Source organism: Callionymus lyra, chromosome 12 (assembly GCF_982586985.1).
Source record: "Callionymus lyra chromosome 12, fCalLyr1.hap1.1, whole genome shotgun sequence".
In the NCBI taxonomy this organism is placed as follows: domain Eukaryota; kingdom Metazoa; phylum Chordata; class Actinopteri; order Syngnathiformes; family Callionymidae; genus Callionymus; species Callionymus lyra.
Window position 1 is genome coordinate 19,159,234 of NC_141829.1, and position 19,030 is coordinate 19,178,263.

The 19,030-nt window shown below is 36.6% G+C and overlaps 2 protein-coding genes across 2 annotated transcripts; both read left to right on the forward strand.

The window, feature by feature from the left end:
- The first annotated feature begins 950 nt into the window (after window positions 1-950).
- On the forward strand, window positions 951-6,519 carry LOC148068566 (transmembrane protein 237A-like). The gene is made up of 10 exons (XM_087804640.1): window positions 951-1,435; window positions 1,807-1,935; window positions 2,600-2,721; window positions 3,673-3,808; window positions 3,885-4,005; window positions 4,590-4,781; window positions 4,875-4,948; window positions 5,986-6,073; window positions 6,136-6,257; window positions 6,452-6,519. The coding sequence occupies exons 1-10, from the start codon at window positions 1,330-1,332 to the stop codon at window positions 6,517-6,519; spliced, it is 1,158 nt and encodes a 385-aa protein (XP_087660766.1). The 5' UTR covers window positions 951-1,329.
- Window positions 6,520-7,470: 951 nt separating this feature from the next.
- On the forward strand, window positions 7,471-18,578 carry LOC148068567 (abl interactor 1-like). The gene is made up of 10 exons (XM_087804848.1): window positions 7,471-7,688; window positions 13,272-13,439; window positions 13,655-13,831; window positions 14,608-14,625; window positions 15,234-15,319; window positions 15,437-15,540; window positions 16,459-16,638; window positions 17,050-17,127; window positions 17,586-17,756; window positions 17,859-18,578. Exons 1-10 carry the CDS (start codon window positions 7,572-7,574, stop codon window positions 18,032-18,034), a joined length of 1,275 nt encoding a protein of 424 aa, XP_087660974.1. The 5' UTR covers window positions 7,471-7,571; the 3' UTR covers window positions 18,035-18,578.
- Window positions 18,579-19,030: the final 452 nt, after the last annotated feature.

Sequence of the window (19,030 nt, forward strand, 5' to 3'; positions counted from 1 at the left end):
CGCTGCTCGACCAACCGCTAAGCTTCCTTCGGCTCAGCACACCAAGCCACCTGTTCCTCTGAAATCCAGGGCAGGTCCACAATCTGCTATGAAGATTCAGCAGGCGTCGCCTCTCCACCGCTACCTCTGATCGCTGCTCAGGTATTTTGTCCAGAATGATTCATGTTGGGTTTGTTTGTTACAGCAATATCTCAAGCAAATACAGGATTATGATCAGAATCTTCCTGGACAATCGTCTTGGACTAATCAATAACCAAAGATTTTGTTGGACTCAAGGGAGCAACAGGACAGTCGTCTATGTAGGTCAATCTTACACCAAGTGGTTCGGCAACATTACATCAGAAGAGATATTAAAATAGTTTGTACAGTTCATTCTCAGTCAGAGTTGGAACGTTTTTGCTATATGGCTTCATCGGAAAAAAAGGTCCAAGAGGAACTTACAGTTGGCCGTCATGTATGTGTTGTGTTGGGGTCGTAGTTAAAGTAGCCTTTAGATACAACATGATCAAATTCACGCCGTTGAGAATAAAACAATGTAAGAAAGAGATTTTGAGTTTAGAGAAGGTCAGGATGTGAACAGATGGATTTGACATAATCACATCATGAGATCAATGACCTGTACCTCCGACCGTCTGACACTCCCACGATCGGACGATCTTTGATCTTCTTTTTAGTCTTCAGGTTGTAGCTGCTTTCTTACTTCAACTTTTCCTTAAACCACAAACGTGTAAAGAGTTGACATTTTTTTCAGTTCATCTTGACATTTGGGAAGTAGTGACACAGTTGTCAAAGCCCTGTCCCAATTCACCAACACAAACACGTGGAAACACAATTAACGTTAATAGACTTTCTGTCTAGATTTATAATAGTTTTAGTCTAGAAAGTGTTTATAAAGCCTTCGCCAATTGTATGTAGTTTACAAAACGTACATTTTTCTACTATTGTTTCATTATTAACGAACCTGTTATATTCTTATAGCTGTTCTAACTGTGTTGTTTGTGTAATTTTTATTTTTATACATTTTTTAATCGTTGTAGTTGATTTTTTGTCTTGGGTGTTGATGTTATTGTTTTTTGTTTTAGTTTATTTCACTCGTTTTCATCACATCCAGCTCTCTCTTCTGCCTGAAACAAGCTTAAATATTGACTTGTTTATTTATTTTCCCAACAATATTTTCTTGAAAACCTTCACATTGGTTTAACATTTCATTTGATCAAGAGTTCCATATTTTCATGCTTTTTTTAATCTGAACCAGATTCCGTGCAATAATTCTGACCTAGTTAGCAACATAACAAACAGTAAATGTAAAAATCCTTAAGTCCGATACAGATGAAAACCTTTTTTTTATTTACTTTTTTTAGATACCAGCTACCGATGGGTAAGAGCAAAAAGAAGAAGCTGAGAAATGAGAATAACAATGAAGAGCAGGTCGAAGGTAAGAAGTCACAAAGAGATGACAGATGAGGATGACTATCTCCAGTAGGTGGCGTTATCAGTTTAAATATTATGTGATGTTTCATTAGAACAGTTGTTCAAAACAAAGGAAAATAGTGCAGAGACCGCCATCTAGTGGACTCTGAAAATAATGGCACTGCTTCATGAAGCTTCATCAGAACATCACTATCTAATGACATTAGTTGCAAACATTAAGAGATGAAATGTATTGTCTGACATTTGTCATATTTGGATAACAAAAAACTTACTCAATTTATGGATTTTCAACCCTCGTGGTCTGTTGCTAAATGTATTGTAATAAGACACTTGTTAAATATTGTCACATGTTTCTTGAAATCCATTTTTCTACAGTGGCTGTAGAGATGGAGTTTGAAGATGTGACCAACAGACATCATTCTGACGCCAGCGACACAGTCATTCCGGATACACATGATAAAGCGCCGCACAAAAAGAAGAAAAAGAAGAAGATGCTCAGTATTGGTACCTAAACTACTTCACGCTTTATCGGCTTCATTTTTCATTCCTCAAAGAAAGTAAAAGATGTTGTTCCTTCATAGTAGGATCTAGTTTTAGCTATAATGCACTTTCATATACTACATTGGTACAACATACTGGGTGTGTATTTGACTTCTGTAAGCAACCAGCCTCATGTGGACACTCGAGGAATTGCAGTCTTTTTTATACCTGCATTGGCTCCGCTTTTATAAACCGATGTTTCCCCTTATAGAAAACTGGTGAGCCGCCTCACTTTTACTCAGTGAGAAATTTCTTGTTGCAGTTAATTTTATTTAAGGCTGATGTTGAAAAGTGACTCTCGTATTACTGTACCGTAATTACCGTAAATCTTACATCACAGAAAACAAAAATCATGATCTCTTTAATCATCTTACTCATATTTTCTAGTCAAAATACTCTAAGAATCTCCTCTAAAATGTCAACAGCCTGAGATGAATTTAAGATTTAGAAAACAGGAAAAACTAAAATCCCCTTCCTCATTCTAAAAAGAAAAGAGCTGGGTTGTCAATAAGCAGTATAGCATTACAATATATTCATTTAGTTTGGTGGCATTGAAAGAACCGTGTAATTCTTGCTTCTGATATTATTCTAAAATAGAAGACTGAGTCTGACTGTGGTGTCCATTCAGATCACGATGCGGAGAAAGCTGATGTTCAGAATGGAAGCATCACTGATCCAGTGATGGACGAAGAGGAGATGACCGTTGCAGTTACAAGGCGAACCAAAAGAAAAAAGAAACCATCACTGCAAGTTTGACTATGCTTGGCTACCAGCCGTCATGTGACATTCAATTGTAAAACAATAGCATTGTGGTCTGGGTCGCTTGGAGAGACGACCTTATAGGGCCATATCCTTAAATAAAACAGGAAATGTATTAATATTTAACGTTAAAAGTTAAAGGGAATTGAGGCTTCAGAGCACAAACACCCTTGACACCAACGTATATCCATCTTCTACAACCTGAGGTTTGATCACTGACTAGTGAGGAAGTGAAGACAGTGTGTCTTCACTTCACAACCAATTTCATGAGGCCTGTCTCAAGGTGGTGTTCAGAAAGTGTCTGAAGCCGAGAGACTTTCCTCTATGGATAAACCTCTTCCAGCGATCCTTGTAGAATACTGAGGTGTTCCCAGGCCAAGCCAGAGACAGTCTTGGCATTGATTCCTGGTCTCTTGCCAGTTGATACAACACCTTTTATGGAAGGTGAAGAAGGAGCTATACGGTGCCCAAGCCTCCTCAACTGGCTTCTTTCCATGTAGAGCCTCTACCTTGAGTCTATCCTGAAGGATTGATCTCCTAACTTTATCTCCAATGGAGAGTCCAGACACCCTTATTTCAGCTTTGATCTTGTTGCTACGGATAGTTGGTTTCCTTAGATGAAAGTAGGAACATAGCTGGACCAGTTAATTGGGGAGCTTTCCCTTTTGGCTCAGCTCTTTGTCCACCATACCGATACAAAGACCTCATGACTAAGGACGCTACTACCCCATTGAAGTACCATGCGGTACTGTGTGCAAGTGAACTGTGAGGTGACAAATCACTGTATATATAAAATACTGAATTTTGTCTTGATTCTTCTTTCCACACATTAGAAACAACATTAAGTTGATAAAATGTTCTGCTAAATGATCTACGATTTTCCTTTTTTTGCCACCTCTCACTGTCATTTCATTTTGTCACAGAAAACCCAAAACGACTGAGCACTGCAAAAACGAGTTGGACGCTGACGATCACGACATCGTCACGGAAACACAGTCACCTATAGCCCAGCGTTCCATGTTCTCCGCCCCCCATGGAAACGGCCGACCGGTCGGAAAAGTTTTCGTCGAGAGAGACAGTCAGTACAAACCTTACACGTGTGGATGTAGTTTGTGTTTATCACCAGCATCAGCAAATATGTTGTGTGTTTATAGGAGGTTTCCAGGCAGAGCGTGGCGACCATTTAAGAAATCAGGAATTGAACGACGATTACATGGATTCTCGGCAAACATGGACAACCAGAGATATTGCGATGAAGGTCCATAGTACCTTCCGGTATGCTTGTCCGTGAACATACTGTATGTAGTGATTTACCCTTATAAAAAAAGGTTAATAATTTAAGAACGTCTAAATTCTGGTAGGGTTAACTTTAAAATGCCTGGTCATAGAACGGTTGTATTATTATAATGTGTTATTATAACATTTGGTTGCACATGAAACACCACAGCTACAGTTATAACCATGGTACTAAGAATGTACCCATGCGTTAAGTGGAACTGTTATTGAGGAGAATAGGATAAATAAAGTAAATTGTAAAACAGTTTCGTTATTCGAGAGAAACTTAATCAAATTGAAACGAATCAATTTACGACCTTATGAATGGAAATCCAATAAAATCTGTACATATATTACTGTGTAGCTTCTAAACTGGATAATCTTGGTAGATATAAAACAACAAAAGTTGATATTAGATACTAGATTGATCTTTTCTTATCAGTTTCGCAACACATCTATGTGTTTATGAAGATAAAAACTAGCTGATAATGATCTGTCATGTGGTTTTTAAAGTAAGAATCAGTACTTAAAATCCAAGACGGATTTTTGGTGTTATTTAATAAGGTTTATGTCTCTGTGTTCAGCGTGGTTGGTCTCTTCTCTCACGGATTCCTGGCCGGATACGCGGTCTGGAACATCATCGTGGTGTACGTGTTGGCTGGAGAGCAGATGACCACACTGACCAACCTTTTGCAACAGTACCACCCGCTAGCATATCCCGCCCAGTCCCTGCTGTACCTGCTGCTGGCCACCAGCACTGTGTCTGCCTTCGACAGGTCAGCGCAGAACTAACACGTTATGTTATTATTTTCATTTTTGCAAGTTCTTTTTTCATGTATAGACTATTAATCTTGAGAGTGTTTTCGTAGGATGAACCTGGCCAAGGCATCCATGGCCCTGAGGGGCTTCATTACCCTGGACCCTGCAGCTCTGGCTTCTTTCTGTAAGTTTGAATCCATTTGCGAATTTCCCTAAACATAGTGCTTGATGATGGTGATTCAATACTTTAAACAAAGGAGTTGACTCACCTGCAGTTAATACAAAACTCCACAGAGAGGTATTCTCACCTGCTCTAGTAGAAGAACTCACATTTCCCGGATCCATAAAACTCTGGACTGGCCAGTTTCTTTCAGGATCAATTTTAAAATTCGGGCTCTGAGGTCTGTGGATCAGAATCTACTACTAATCCTTCCATATTTGTGCAGGCTTTTTTACTAATGTGTGTTTGTTTCTATGTTATCTTGACCTTTTAAGCATGTAATTTAACTGTTTATTCTTTTTGATTGTTAAAGCACTTTGTGACCCTGGTCTAGAAAAGCGCTTTAAAAATAACTACTTACCTACTTACTTACTTTGATCGTTTTTTAAGAACAGTTTTTCAATATTTACTTTTAATATATATTTGCTGGCCAATAAATACTCACAAAAATGACAAATACATTTTCCTAAGGGATCAATAAAGTTATATATCAATCTATCTGAGTCCTAAAACAAAACCCTACAGTCATATTAAGCGAATATTCATGAAGATTATAAAAAAAACATGATTACAGTCGAAGGGCCACACTTTTCCCAGGTTTTATTGATCCCAAGTTTTGTGTTACAGTCAATATTCATATTGAAATTCATGTATTTTCAATTAAGATCACATTTTTTCATTATATCTTCATAAGAATCTAAGACACATAATTCCAGATTATTATAATGATTGCTTATAATGATAAAGAATGGGATGATGATGTCATAATGGTGCAGAAGCCACGAAAAATGATCACAATGACGAGGATGATGGCGATGACATGTTGACATCATAGATGTTGAAGTTGAGGGAGAGGTCATTAATAATATTAATATTATTAATAATTATAATATAATTAAAAAATATGATACATTTCTCAATAAAGTTCCATCTATCTAATAAAAGATCAACAGTTATAGAGATGCTGATGAAAAATAAAGTTATTCTCTGTTTTTCTTCAGTGTATTTCATTGCTCTGATCCTGTCGCTGAGTCAGCAGATGACCAGTGATCGTATCAACCTCTACCCTACTGCCAACGAAACACTCTGGTAACACACGACTCTATTCTTCCTCCGTCAACAACACTGCTAACTTTCTTCTGCTCTTCAAGGCCCAAAGGTTCTGAGCAGCAGATCCTGCGACCCTGGATTGTCGTGAACCTGGTGGTGGCACTTTTGGTGGGTTTGGCCTGGGCTGTTGTCTCCACCAAGCCGGACATTGACTACACAGAAGGTTGTACCTTAAAACAGTTCACAGTTTAGCTCTATAGTATTCACAGATTAAATAAACTTTACATGGATTATGTTTCTCAATATTCTATTTTAAAAAAGGCTGAAATAAATATCATTATCATGTGCCTGCTATTGCTTAAGCTTTGCTATTTTTATTTATTGTCATTAGTGTTTGACTCCTTTTTTTTTCTTCAGACTTTCTGATGACCATGGAAGTAGATGGTTACCCCAGAGCTGAGGAGAACCTGGACGTCCCCGTCTGACATCCTCCGTCTATAAGAGCACAATCCTGGACTGATACACAAGCAGTCGTCACTTTTCTTATTTCCTCTCCCAGTTATTTATAAATAAAGAAATACATTTTTTTTTGTTATTTTTTATCTTGTAAAAAAAAAAAAAACTCACTAATGCGACACAAGCTTGTGGCTCACCCTGCTGTTGGAACGGTGTAATTGCAACAATTTCTTATTCGGGAAAGATTTAACTAGCTTCATGTGACTGGCAATATAAAGTTCAGGACATGAATTAGAAGTGATATACCAACAAATAACGAGCATATATATGGGGTTTTTTTTTTACACGTGAATACTAATTGTTCTATTGTATTGTATTTATAGAGCGCTTTTCCAGACCAGGGTCACAAAGCGCTTAAACAATCAAAACAATATTCAATAAATTATATATTTTAAAGATCAAGATAAAACTGATAACACAACAGGAGTTCCAGAAAATCAAGACAACCTGAAAAATCTCAGGAGGATTTTACGTAGGAAAGTGAGGAATTTGGTCGATTTTTTCTTTATTATACAATGAAAAAAAAGTATGTTCAATTAAAAAAAAGAAAGTTGCTTCATTAAAAAAATAAAAAGTTGCTCTTTCATACTATAAATAATATAATTGTCTTTGGGACATATTATGTTTAAGTCATTTTTTTATAATATAAGAATCAATAGTCGTTTTTCCCTTTTTATTTTTGATTGAAATGAAAAAAAATCGTTTATTTTTTATATCTTAATTCAATAATAAAGGACTAACTCTATCTTCACATAGGAAGGGGACGCGGATGATTTAGGAGAAGAAGTTCCTGCTATCCCTGAAGGCAGCACAGTTACGAAAGCTATAGCTGAACAAAAAAAAAAATCGCACTGTCCTTGAAGGCAGCACGTCACTGGCCTGTTCAGATGAAGACGCGGAGCTAAGAGGACAGACTGTGAATTTTTTCCCGACTATCCATGAACGCGGCTTCATCCAGTAGTAAAGGACGCAGAAGCTGCTGTTTCCCACCGTCCACGGATGCGCGTGGAGGGAAGCAAGGATGGAGGAGCTGAGGATGCTGATGGAGGACCTCCTTCCAGCGGGACAGAGCTCTCTCATCGATAGTTCCCCCAACTTGGAGCGAGTGTCGCAATACTGTGAGAGTAACTATGTTCAGGTACAGATCCTCTGTGACCCCCTTTTTTTGTTTGAGTCTTGCTCCTCTGTTCCACCCTCATGTGACCCCCCCAAACCCCCCACACCCCCCTGATCCCGTGACACACCTGTCAAGTATCTGTCAAAGGTGCACGTTTTTTTTTTCTAAACATATTTTATTTTATTGAGACACATGTCTTTGCTTACAGAAGGTTTAAATAATAATAATTAATTTGATTTAAAAGCATTTTTCAGGACCCAAGATGACACTTAAAGGATAGAAGGAGAAATTAAAATAATAATATAAAGATGGTCCTCAACTTAAAAATGGTTGCTTGACGCTAATGTTATTTATTTTAAAAAGACACATATTTTGGTTAGCATGATTTAAGAAATATAGAAATGTAGGATACACTTTTTCTTAAAATGGACAAACCCAAATACTTTCTTTCTTATCATAATATAAAGATAGTCCTCAACTGAAACGGTTGCTTGATACTAATGTTATTTATTTTAAAAACACACATATTTTGGTAAGCATGATATAATAAATATAGAAATGTAGGATGCACTTTTTCTTAAAATGGACGAACCCAAATACCTTCTTTCTTATCATAATATAAAGATAGTCCTCAACTGAAACGGTTGCTTGATACTAATGTTATTTATTTTAAAAAGTCACTAATTTTGTTAATCATGATTTAAGGAATATAGAAATGTAGAATTCACTTTTTCTTAAAATTGACGAACCCAAATACTTTCTTTCTTATCATAAAGAAAGATAGTCCTCAACTGAAATGGTTGCTTGATGCTAATGTTATTTATTTTAAAAAGTCACATATTTTGGTAAGCATGATTTAATAAATATAGAAATGTAGGATGCACTTTTTCTTAAAATGGACGAACCCAAATACCTTCTTTCTTCAATTTACAAACATTAAAACAGATACAAAACAAAAAAATCCCCATCCCTTTAATAAATCGTTTCTGCGTTAAAAAAATATGTTTCTATCTGGTGTTGTAGGACTTCATGAACATTTTATGAACTCAAATGAATACTGGTGTATGCATGGTTTGACGCTCCAACACTGCCCAACGAGCCATGGTACTGAAATGTAATAATATCCCACTCATTTTCCAACTTATTGAAGACACAACTTGTGCTGTAAAAAGTGCCTACGTGGTGGCCATCTTGTCTAATCTGACTTCTATCCTCTGGTCAGTGTCAAAGGTCATTTATTTTCCTAGGTTCCACCATCACCCCAGAGTTCCAGAGGGGTTAGTTTGCAGTTTAATTTGTGCTGTGTTTTAAGCAATATAGTAAAAATGCACCAGGAAATCACAGCGGTCAGTTTTATTTTGATCTACTGTAATGACATGTGTCACATGCATAGATCATGATAAATGAAAATAAACTAGTTTTTGGGTGGTTTTTGTCAATTCACAAATGAAAGGCTAAAATAAAGTAAATGTGATCTTCAGAATTCAATTAAAATGATTTTTATAAATAACAGCAACCCCCTTCTCTGACAGTTAGAATAGAAAAAATGAATTGTAAAAATAAAATGTATTTATTTAGTAATAATGATAATTAAATTCAAGTAAATTAATAAAAATTAAAGTAAAAACCATGCATTACCATGAGTATATATGTATTTTTTAATTGGTTTAAGAGGTCTTGGATCTGCTCGGTTGGATCCAGAGACACTGTAATTTTTTTTTTTTATGTCAATATCAGTGTTTTATATCTTTGTTTTTTAACCTCCTTATTTGTAATTGAAGACAAGAGAGTGAGTGAATTAAATCTGATAAATCTGTAGAAACATCCCAAGAATGATCAGTGGAAACATGAAGCATCTGCAATTTATTAATTTTTCAATAATTATTTTTTCAAAAAGACGTGTTGGATTATTGTGTGTAGAATCTTGAGGGAAAAAAAAAATCACTTGTGTATTCCGGACCAAAGCTTGAATAAAATAAAGAAGGAAATATAGAATCTTTCCAGATGTGGTTTATGATATCATCTCTTAATATTCAGTTGAATTTCCTCGCCATCATGTCCTGTTAGTGTTGACCTAGTTTATGGGGGAACCGCCTCCGAGCCTCAAGACAAATACATTTAACCCAACACCCACTCTGCTACTGTTGCTCTCCCCAATACTAACAACGCTCTCTCACAGCAGCTGTACGCAGAAAAATCTGGTTATGCTCTGATTCCTTTGACCCTGTTTTGATGCTAAATGACACATTAACATTGCGAATGAACATTTTTCTCCGCTGTGCCTCTTTAAACGACTCAAAACCAAATTGGCTCAGGTGTTAGCATCGGATACTCAATCTATTTGTTCGGTCAAAGTGAGGTTGTGACATCCATTCCTCTTGGAATGATATCATCCAACCCTCCATTTTCTGTTATAAGTGCATGTTAATGAATTGACTCCATTTGTTCAGTGTCCGTTTGTGAAAGAAAAAATATCATTGCAGTTAGTTTTGATGTTATAGTTACAATTGAACATAAAATAAACAAATTAGTATGAGGAAACATACACTATTAACTATTTATAAGCTACTTATGCTCATGTGTATTAACAGCAAATTATCCACTTGTTAACCATTCAATTACTCATTATTCATAGGAAATAAAGAAGTAATTAAATTATTTACCCATTATTAGGTGTATGTCCCATAAGGGAAGAAATTCGCTATTAGTAATACTTTCTCTATTAAAGGAAAAAAGCAAAACTATTCTAGTATTAATAGCGTTAAACATTTTTGACGTTATAACTGTGAAGTACTTGAATTAAGTATGAATATGCAGGAAACATAGTCACAATTACTTTATTATTATTTTTATTAATAAGGACGCTATTAATGCTTTTATAGTTGTGTTTTTTCCTTTAAAGAGACATTATTATTGACAGTAAGGTAAGGTAAGGTAAAACTTTATTGATCCCTCAGGAGGTCTCCTTCGGGAAATTGTTTTTTCCAGTAGCCAGCAATTTTTCATAAACAATAAAAAATAATACATAAAAAATAAAATAAGAAAAGAACATAAGAGGAAGAACAAGATGACACAATCTAAGTCTAAAGATAAAGACAAAGAACATAGATCAAAGAAAAACAACAAAGACAAAGGATACAAAGACTAACATGGAACAGAACATCCAGATACTTGTATCTGAGTGAAGTAGTACTTGAACTTAATTAGGAGTAAATAGAGAGAAGTTTTTTTTTTTTTACCAAAGTTCATCTTGAATTACTTCTTCATTTCCTTTTAATAGCCAGAAATGAAGTTGTTATTCAAAGTGAGCTCCTAATTATCTGAATAAAATAAAAATGAAAGTACTTTATGATGGTTAAGACTAGAATACTTTTCTGTATACTGTATACAGTGTCATGTTGTTTAGAGGTCAGTAGGTGGCGCCATCTGTTTAAAAGTGATGTTTAATTAGAATAGTTGTTCAAAACAAAGGGAAATAGTGCACAGACTGCCATCTAGTGGACTCTTAACATAATGACACTGCTTCATGAAGCTTCATCACGAGTGAATATGTGTCCTCCTTTCTTAAGTGTTACAAAAGACATAAAATAAAATTTAAATTAAAATACACAAAACCTTGAACAATAACAAAGACATGCAGAAAGAAACATAAGAACTGCCCAGTCCGTTAAGTTTGAAAGGCTTGTATTAAATCGTTAAAATAGAGACTAACACGGAGCTGATTTCAACATTTGGTGCAAACTTAAGACGTTTAATTATTGTCTCTGTGTGAGATAGATACTTGGACTGTTGGAGGACACAACACAACAATGAAAGTACTGAAGGAAAGGATTGGATGAAGAGTTGATTTGAGACTGTACAGAAGTAATATTGTATAATTTCCATTGTATTTATAAGAAAGTCTTTCTGTATAGATGCTATAAATGATGAGTAAAAAAACTGCATCTAATTTCAATAGTTATCAGTAGTTATCAGTAGTTATTAAGTATTATATAAAGTTATTAAAGTAAAACTTGACCTAAACAAGGATCTTAAACAGAAAATCCAGACTTCCTTCATACCGTAATATTTAATAAAAGATAAATATATTATTTTTCTTTGTCTGACACAGTATCAAATGGATCACAGACCGGTGCTGGGTACTGGGCCGGTGGTTAGGGACCACTTCTGTTGTCTAAAATAGCAGACTCAAGTGATTATTTACTGTTTTTTTTAAACATAAACCTTTTGAATAATACTCAAGACTACAATTTACTGAATTGTAGATGCAGATCTTGAGATCCTGATTCTACTGTTAAGCATTCAAGTCCCTTGGCTCTCTCGTATTCCTCTACAAGACTAATCTAAAGACATCACATAACGTCGTCCTCGCATGATGATGAAATGTGAAAAAATCTACGAGCCGACAGAATAAGCCGGAGGACGCTGGGGTTCATGTGCGTCACGTGCACTCGTGTGACGAAACGCAAACAGACAAACGGGCATGTCTGCGATCAACGTTATTCATGAATGAATTTAGACTGACCTACATCTTCGCGCTTCTAACACGATGATGTAGCCACACACACACAGAAGCACACAGAAGCACACACACTCCCCAGAGTCAACACGTAAAAGTTACTTGAGTTGCTTGTGTAAATAATACATGGAAAAAGAATCTTAACTTTCTATCTTGCTTTGGTTTGACCTCTTTGTTTTTTTACATTTTGTGTCAATTATTTATTGAATTTCTTTTTTTCTTGGTGATATTAATAGTTGAACATAAGTTTTCTGCAAACTTTAAAAATAAAAGGAGATGAGCCTGAAGTCGAAGGACCAATTCCAGTTATCTAGTAACTCTATCCTCACTCAAAACGAAGAAATGAGATGAGTTTGTCATCATAACTCTCAGAACTCCGCAGGGAGAATTCTGACCCGCTCTGGTAGAAGAACTCACATTTCTCCGATCTTTAAAACTCTTCACTGGGTTCCAGTTTCTTTCAGGATCAACTTTAAAATTCTGGTTCTTACTTTCAGATCTATTCATGGTCAGACTCCTCCTTACATCAGTGATCTGATCCAGCCTTACACCCCAGCTCGGGCTCTGAGGTCTGTGGATCAGAATCTACTGATGGTTCCTGAACACGCTTCAGGACCAGAGGAGAGAAATCCTTCCAGGCTGTTGCTCCTAAGCTTTGGAACGATCTTCCTCTCTCTTTGCGCTTGATGGATCTACTGACTCCTTTAAGAAACATCTTAAGACCTTTTTTTTGTTCAGGCTTTTCCTTGATTTTCTGGAACTCCTGTTGTGTTATCAGTTTTATCTTGATCTTTTAAGTATATACTTTATTGAAAATTGTTTTGATTGTTTAAGTGCTTTTTGATACTGGTCTGGAAAAGCGCTATATAAATAAAAATTACTTACTTACATTACCATCGTTTTGTAGCATCTGTATCTCAGCGTTTACCTGGTTTTAGCCGCCATTGATTTCAGTCTTGATGCGCAAGGCATTCTGGGATACCACATAAGTGAAAATGTTTTTTATCCACAGCTGATGGAGAAAGTGATCACCAAAAGGGTTCCATCTCTTGACTCGAAGTTGTCGATGTATTTTCTCTCGGCAGGCTGGAAACAAGCAACAAGCCCTGGAGGAGACGAAGAACTACACGACCCAGTCTCTGGCCAGCGTCGCCTACATCATCAACACACTGGCCAACAACATGCTGCAGATGTTGGACATGCAGGCCTCGCAGCTCTGCCGGATGGAGAGCTCCGTCAACTACATATCACAGGTTTCTTTAATGACATTTTTCTAATTTGTCATAATTTGACTGAATATTAAGTGAAAATATAGCAATATAAATTATTTTTTGGTGACATATTGAGTTCTTATTCAGTTCCGGAAGTCATTTTTTATCAATATACTCCTAAAATATATAAATAAAATAACCACTAAGTCAAAGAAGAGGCAGATCTTTAATAAATAATGTTGTTCCACTCTTTTTAGACGGTCGGCATTCACATGGAAAAGGTGGCCCGGAGGGAGATCGGTATTCTGACCACCAATAAGAACACAACACGAGCGCACAAAATCGTGGCCCCGTCCAGCTCCGAGAGACCGGTTCGCTACATCAGGAAGCCCATCGACTACAGTGTGCTGGACGATATCGGACATGGAGTCAAGGTGAGGAAGATTAGCATGAGCTTATGTGTCGATCGCAAAACAAACAACAAAACAACAAAATAATAGAATAATTTGGATATGACTCACTATGTGTTCCAATAATGATGCAGTTTAGGTTGTTTACATGTGAGTACCGAAAAAAAAAAAGATGAATTTATCTTATAAACATGTGTTTATCATTTCTTGAAAATCAGTGCAAACAGTGTATATGCGTAATTGTGCATGTATGGCTTCAGTTACTATAGAGCGAAAGAGAAATTGCATCAATCAGACATATAAAGAGAGAGAAAAAACTATTTTACATTAACAAAAATATTAATTTAGATGTTAATTTATCCATCCGCCACCATAACCTGTAAATGCAATATTAACAAAAGATTTATTTGTATTAAATGTGCATAAGTCTGTTGGTTTTCATGTGTTAATAAAATGGCCGTCGGTCGACATGTACACAACACCTGAGTGCAGGATGTGCACTTGAATCGTTGAAGCTCTGTTCTCGTGTGAGATCCCAGTGATTCGGGTCATCACGCATCCTCAAGGTTTAAATAAGGTAACCAGCGTTGCCTTATTTAAACCTCATTTTAGATCTTAACATGTCGTTTAGTTGGTTTTAAGTTTATTTTCAGTAAATAAGTCCAGCTAATGACGTATGTTTTATTCTGTCTTTCATGATCAAAACCATCATCATCATCATCATAGGATAGACTTTCTTAAACATTGTTGTGTGGTTTCTGACCATTTGCTTTATTCTTCACAATCTTGTCATCATGCAGTGGCTGCTGAAACTGAAGGTAAGCTTGAGCGTTCACACACATACGACACAACTTCTGTTTTACCGTTGTCTTATAAAAGATACTTTGGTTTATTTGTTTGTGATCTGATTTAATTATTGTTATTGAACATCTAACGTCTATTCAAACAGGAAGTAGGTCTTAAAATCAGTAGTACTTTCAAAAATAATGGTACATCTAAGATGAAGTTCAGGTGAGTTCATCAGGTTTCTTAGTACTTGTGTTAAAGCAAAATTTCTGACAGAATAGTCTAGTTGTCGTACTAAAAGAAAAAAACTTTTTCTTGAAGAAGACGTTAAGTATTGTTCTCAAGATTCTTTGATGTGTTAATCAATGTCCTTTAAACACACATGTATCTTTTTTGTTTTAACCCTTGTGTTATCTCAGGGTGAAGGTGACCCGAAGGCCTGAGAACAAATGTGTTTGTCGTATCCCCTGTCTTATCTCACGGTCAAGGTGACCCGAAGCCCCGAAAAACAAATATGTTTGTGGTATCCCTTGTGTTGTCTGTAAGTCAGGATGAACGACCTCCACCTTGAGGTTGTTCAACTTCTTGGGTTAAGGACCTGAGAAAAGATGGATCTAACAAGAAGTATTTTTATTTTAAGGTGAATAACGAACAGAACCTGCCCTGGTCTGGTGATCCTAACTCGAAAGAAACGAGCCCACCAAGAGCAGGGAGGACCATGAAAGGGTGAGTTCATGTTTCTCGTTGGTGCAAAATAATCTAAATGGCTAGGATGCACTATATATCACATAAAAAAGTGGGTAAATCCAGTTTTTATCTGTGATTTTCTTTATCAATGTAAAGTCGTGGCAGTGGAGGAAGCAGTCGCAGCAGCAGCAGGGAGAACTGTGGCAGTGCAGGGGTCCCCCTTGCTGTCCCGATACCCTCACCTCCCTCCACATACCCAGGTGAGACACCTGCACGCTCACATGCTACATTTAACAAACAAAGAAAGTTCTATTCAATCACTTAAATGTGATTATTATAAAGTCCTCTTTGACTCACGTTCACAAACTCAAGGGCCAGGAAAAGTCGTACTGTTCTGGAACTAGTTATAGAGAAGGATATTTCACACAACGATCCCAGCTGAAGCAGAACTTAGAAAGACGTATAACTGTCTTAAAGGTTGCATGATGTTGTGTGAAGGATGGTTTTGATGCCATCACCCCGCTAACTAGAATTCTTGGAAGATGGATATCGATACTAGTTACAATAACGGCACTTGTTTTGACATAAATGGTACCTGAAAGCAACTTCGATTTCTGGGCCTCGTTGTGATTTTGATGCCCTTTTCCCTGATAAAACATTTACTGTAAAACCAAGCATATACATATTGAAACAAATTAATAAGTAATATAAAGAAATATTTCCTCGTCAAAAATCGCTTTTATTTAAAGGGAAACTAATCATGACCATGTTTTGAACTAATTACTTTATAAACTTCTCCGCCGTCGGAAATCTCGGCGAATGAGAGGTTACGAGAGCGGACACCATTACGACGTAATAATGGTCTTCACTTCTCCTCCAGCCAGCTGTAATGACGCCCAGCTTTGTTTATACAACGGGTCCCTTGGTGATGGAGTTTTCTAAGGACACGCGGTGACAAACCTTGCTGCTTGACCAATCACAGCTGACTGGGTGTGGTTATGGTTAACGCTCCAGAAAAAAGAGAAATTTAAATCAACACATTAGTTGCACTTTGTTTTTTGGACAAATTGTGTGTTCACTATTCAAGCAAAGTGTAACCCTTACAGTTTTCTTAATGTATTATTCATATTTGAGATGCATTTACAGATGTTGATCACTGACAGATGTGTGTTTCTCAGGTCCCATAGTCCCTCAGTTCTTCAGCATGAACCGGCCTCTGCCTCGCCAGCAGACCACCCAGGTGGGGGGGTCTCTGCCTTACCGACGGCCATCTTCTGTGACGGGGCAGCCAATCCCAACAACACAGAGCCAACACAACGGCACAACAACGTCCTACTCTTACAAAGTTCAAAGCCCAGGTACAGGGAAATTCAGAACATAATTGATTTGTTCATTCATACATTTCACCACTGGACGTGTATCATCACGCTCAGATATCCTTAATATCCCAGTACCATGTGTTTTGCGGAAATAATTACATTCATTTTGGCCTCATTTATTTCTAAAGTATTTCACTCCTGGTATTCAATAAACTTAAAGTTACCCTTGAAAACATAAACGACAATAGTTTTCCCTTCCTTGACAATTTTCTTCACAAATTGGACCAATTAAGGGTTTCGAACTGATATTGTTCTGGTCTAGAGTTGGTTCCAACATTCCAACATTTATTATCTTTGTTAAGGTTACGATGGAATGCTAATAATGTGTGTTTGTGTGTGTGTGTGTGTGTGTGTGTGTGTGTGTGTGTGTGTGTGTGTGTGTGTTTACAGCTTCTCCAACACCTCCCATCCTCCAGTTCACTCCTCAGCTCCCTTTGATGGGCTTCGTCGCTCGTGTTCAAGAAACCAGTGAGTACTGAAGTCATGTTTTTCCATTTCTATTGATCTATTTATTCAAATAATAATGAAGGAAATACACTCATGAAAACTACACCAACATTTTTATTTTAGCTGTCAGAGATTTGTAGCCTTTCTTCATTGGCTGGTTGTTCCCAATGTGTACCAAAAACACTCTAATACTTTCTAATCCTTGTGTTATCTCTGGGTTAAAAACACATTTGTTTTCGGGCCTTCGGGTCACCTTGACCGTGAGATAACACAAGGGTTAAGCAACCCTAAAACAATAGTAAATGAACAAAACATTTGAATCAAGAGCCACATTTTGCAGCCAAGTTGTTTTATTTAATTGTAATTGTGATTTACAGTTGTTGAATGCATTTACATAACCAGGTATTTAGAAAAATGGGCGAGTGGGAGGGGGTCCAATGTAACTGATTCTTATCCACTTGTGTGCTCGCTCTGCCCAGTATCAGACCTCCAGTCTCCACCTCACCTGTTACCAAAGACCCAACTGACACCCTCGGAAACCCCCAGCACACCTCAACCACTGGAGGAAAAAAAGGAGGAAGAGGAGTCATTTGTCGACCCGTACACTGATGAAGACCCTCCTTGGGTTCCCAAGAACTACCTGGAAAAAGGTAACAAACAAAAAAAAAATGTAAATGATTGAAAGTCAACAAGCAGATGTTTATACCGATAACAATGGCTTCCACTAATACTAACTTTCCTGGTCCCTGCAGCGATGGCTGTGTACGACTACACGGCAGATAAGGAGGACGAACTGTCCTTCAAAGAAGGTGCCATCATCTACATCATCAAGAAAAATGAAGACGGGTGGTTCGAAGGAGTCATGAATGCCACCACTGGCCTCATCCCCGGGAATTATGTCGAGACCATCATGCACTATGCTGACTAAGTTGTTATAACTTTTGTATCTTCCTTTCATTTGAATACTGAACAGATAAGCTTTGAAGGTTTACACCAAACGTTTGTGTTTATGATGTCATATTAAATGCATGCTTGTTTATTTACTGCAAGGAGAGGACCTCTGTGTTTGTTTTTTGTTTGTCGGGAATAGGAAGTCATAAATCAACAATAAATAAATATCACTCGTCTTTACCGTAGGAAGTAAATTGCAATTATCCTGTTTCTGTTTTGACTTCAGTCTGTCCTGAAACTGGTTATTACACTGTAATGACGGTCAGACTCACAGATCCATCGTTATATACACAACATACATATTGTTACTGTAACAACATTCTTGCATGCTTGACTTTTTTAATTTACATTTTACATCAGGTTTCTGTGTGTTACATTTCTGGGGAGTTTATGTTAAGTGTTTGTTTTTGTAAGAAAGTGAAAATGGACCTAAAACTGTGCTGCTGTGTTTAGAAATAAAATGTATTTTAAACTTATCTTCCTTTAAAAGTCTGACTCTGTACTTTGATGTGTTATGTGTGATATCATGACGCTTTTTCTCTTATTCTTGGCAAACATGGACAAACTATTTGACTAAATTATGTATAAGGGACAATTAACGACACATTTATAAATTAATGAATGTATAAATACATAACTACATCTATAAAAAAATAATATAAATGTCAAATTGAATAAGTTATTATATTTTGCTATTTCTGAAAATGCATACAATTGATAATGTATGCATTTTGTCTTGTATTTATTAGTAAATAAGTAAGTAATTTTCATTTGTATAGCGCTTTTCTAGACCAGGGTCACAAAGCGCTTAAACAATCAAAACAATATTCAATAAAGTATATACTTTAAAGGGCAAGATAATACTGAGAACAACACAGGAGTTCCAGAAAATCAAGGAAAAGGTTGAACAAATAAAAACGTCTTAAAATGTTTCTTGAAGGAGTCAGTAGATCCATAAAGCGCAAGAGAGAGG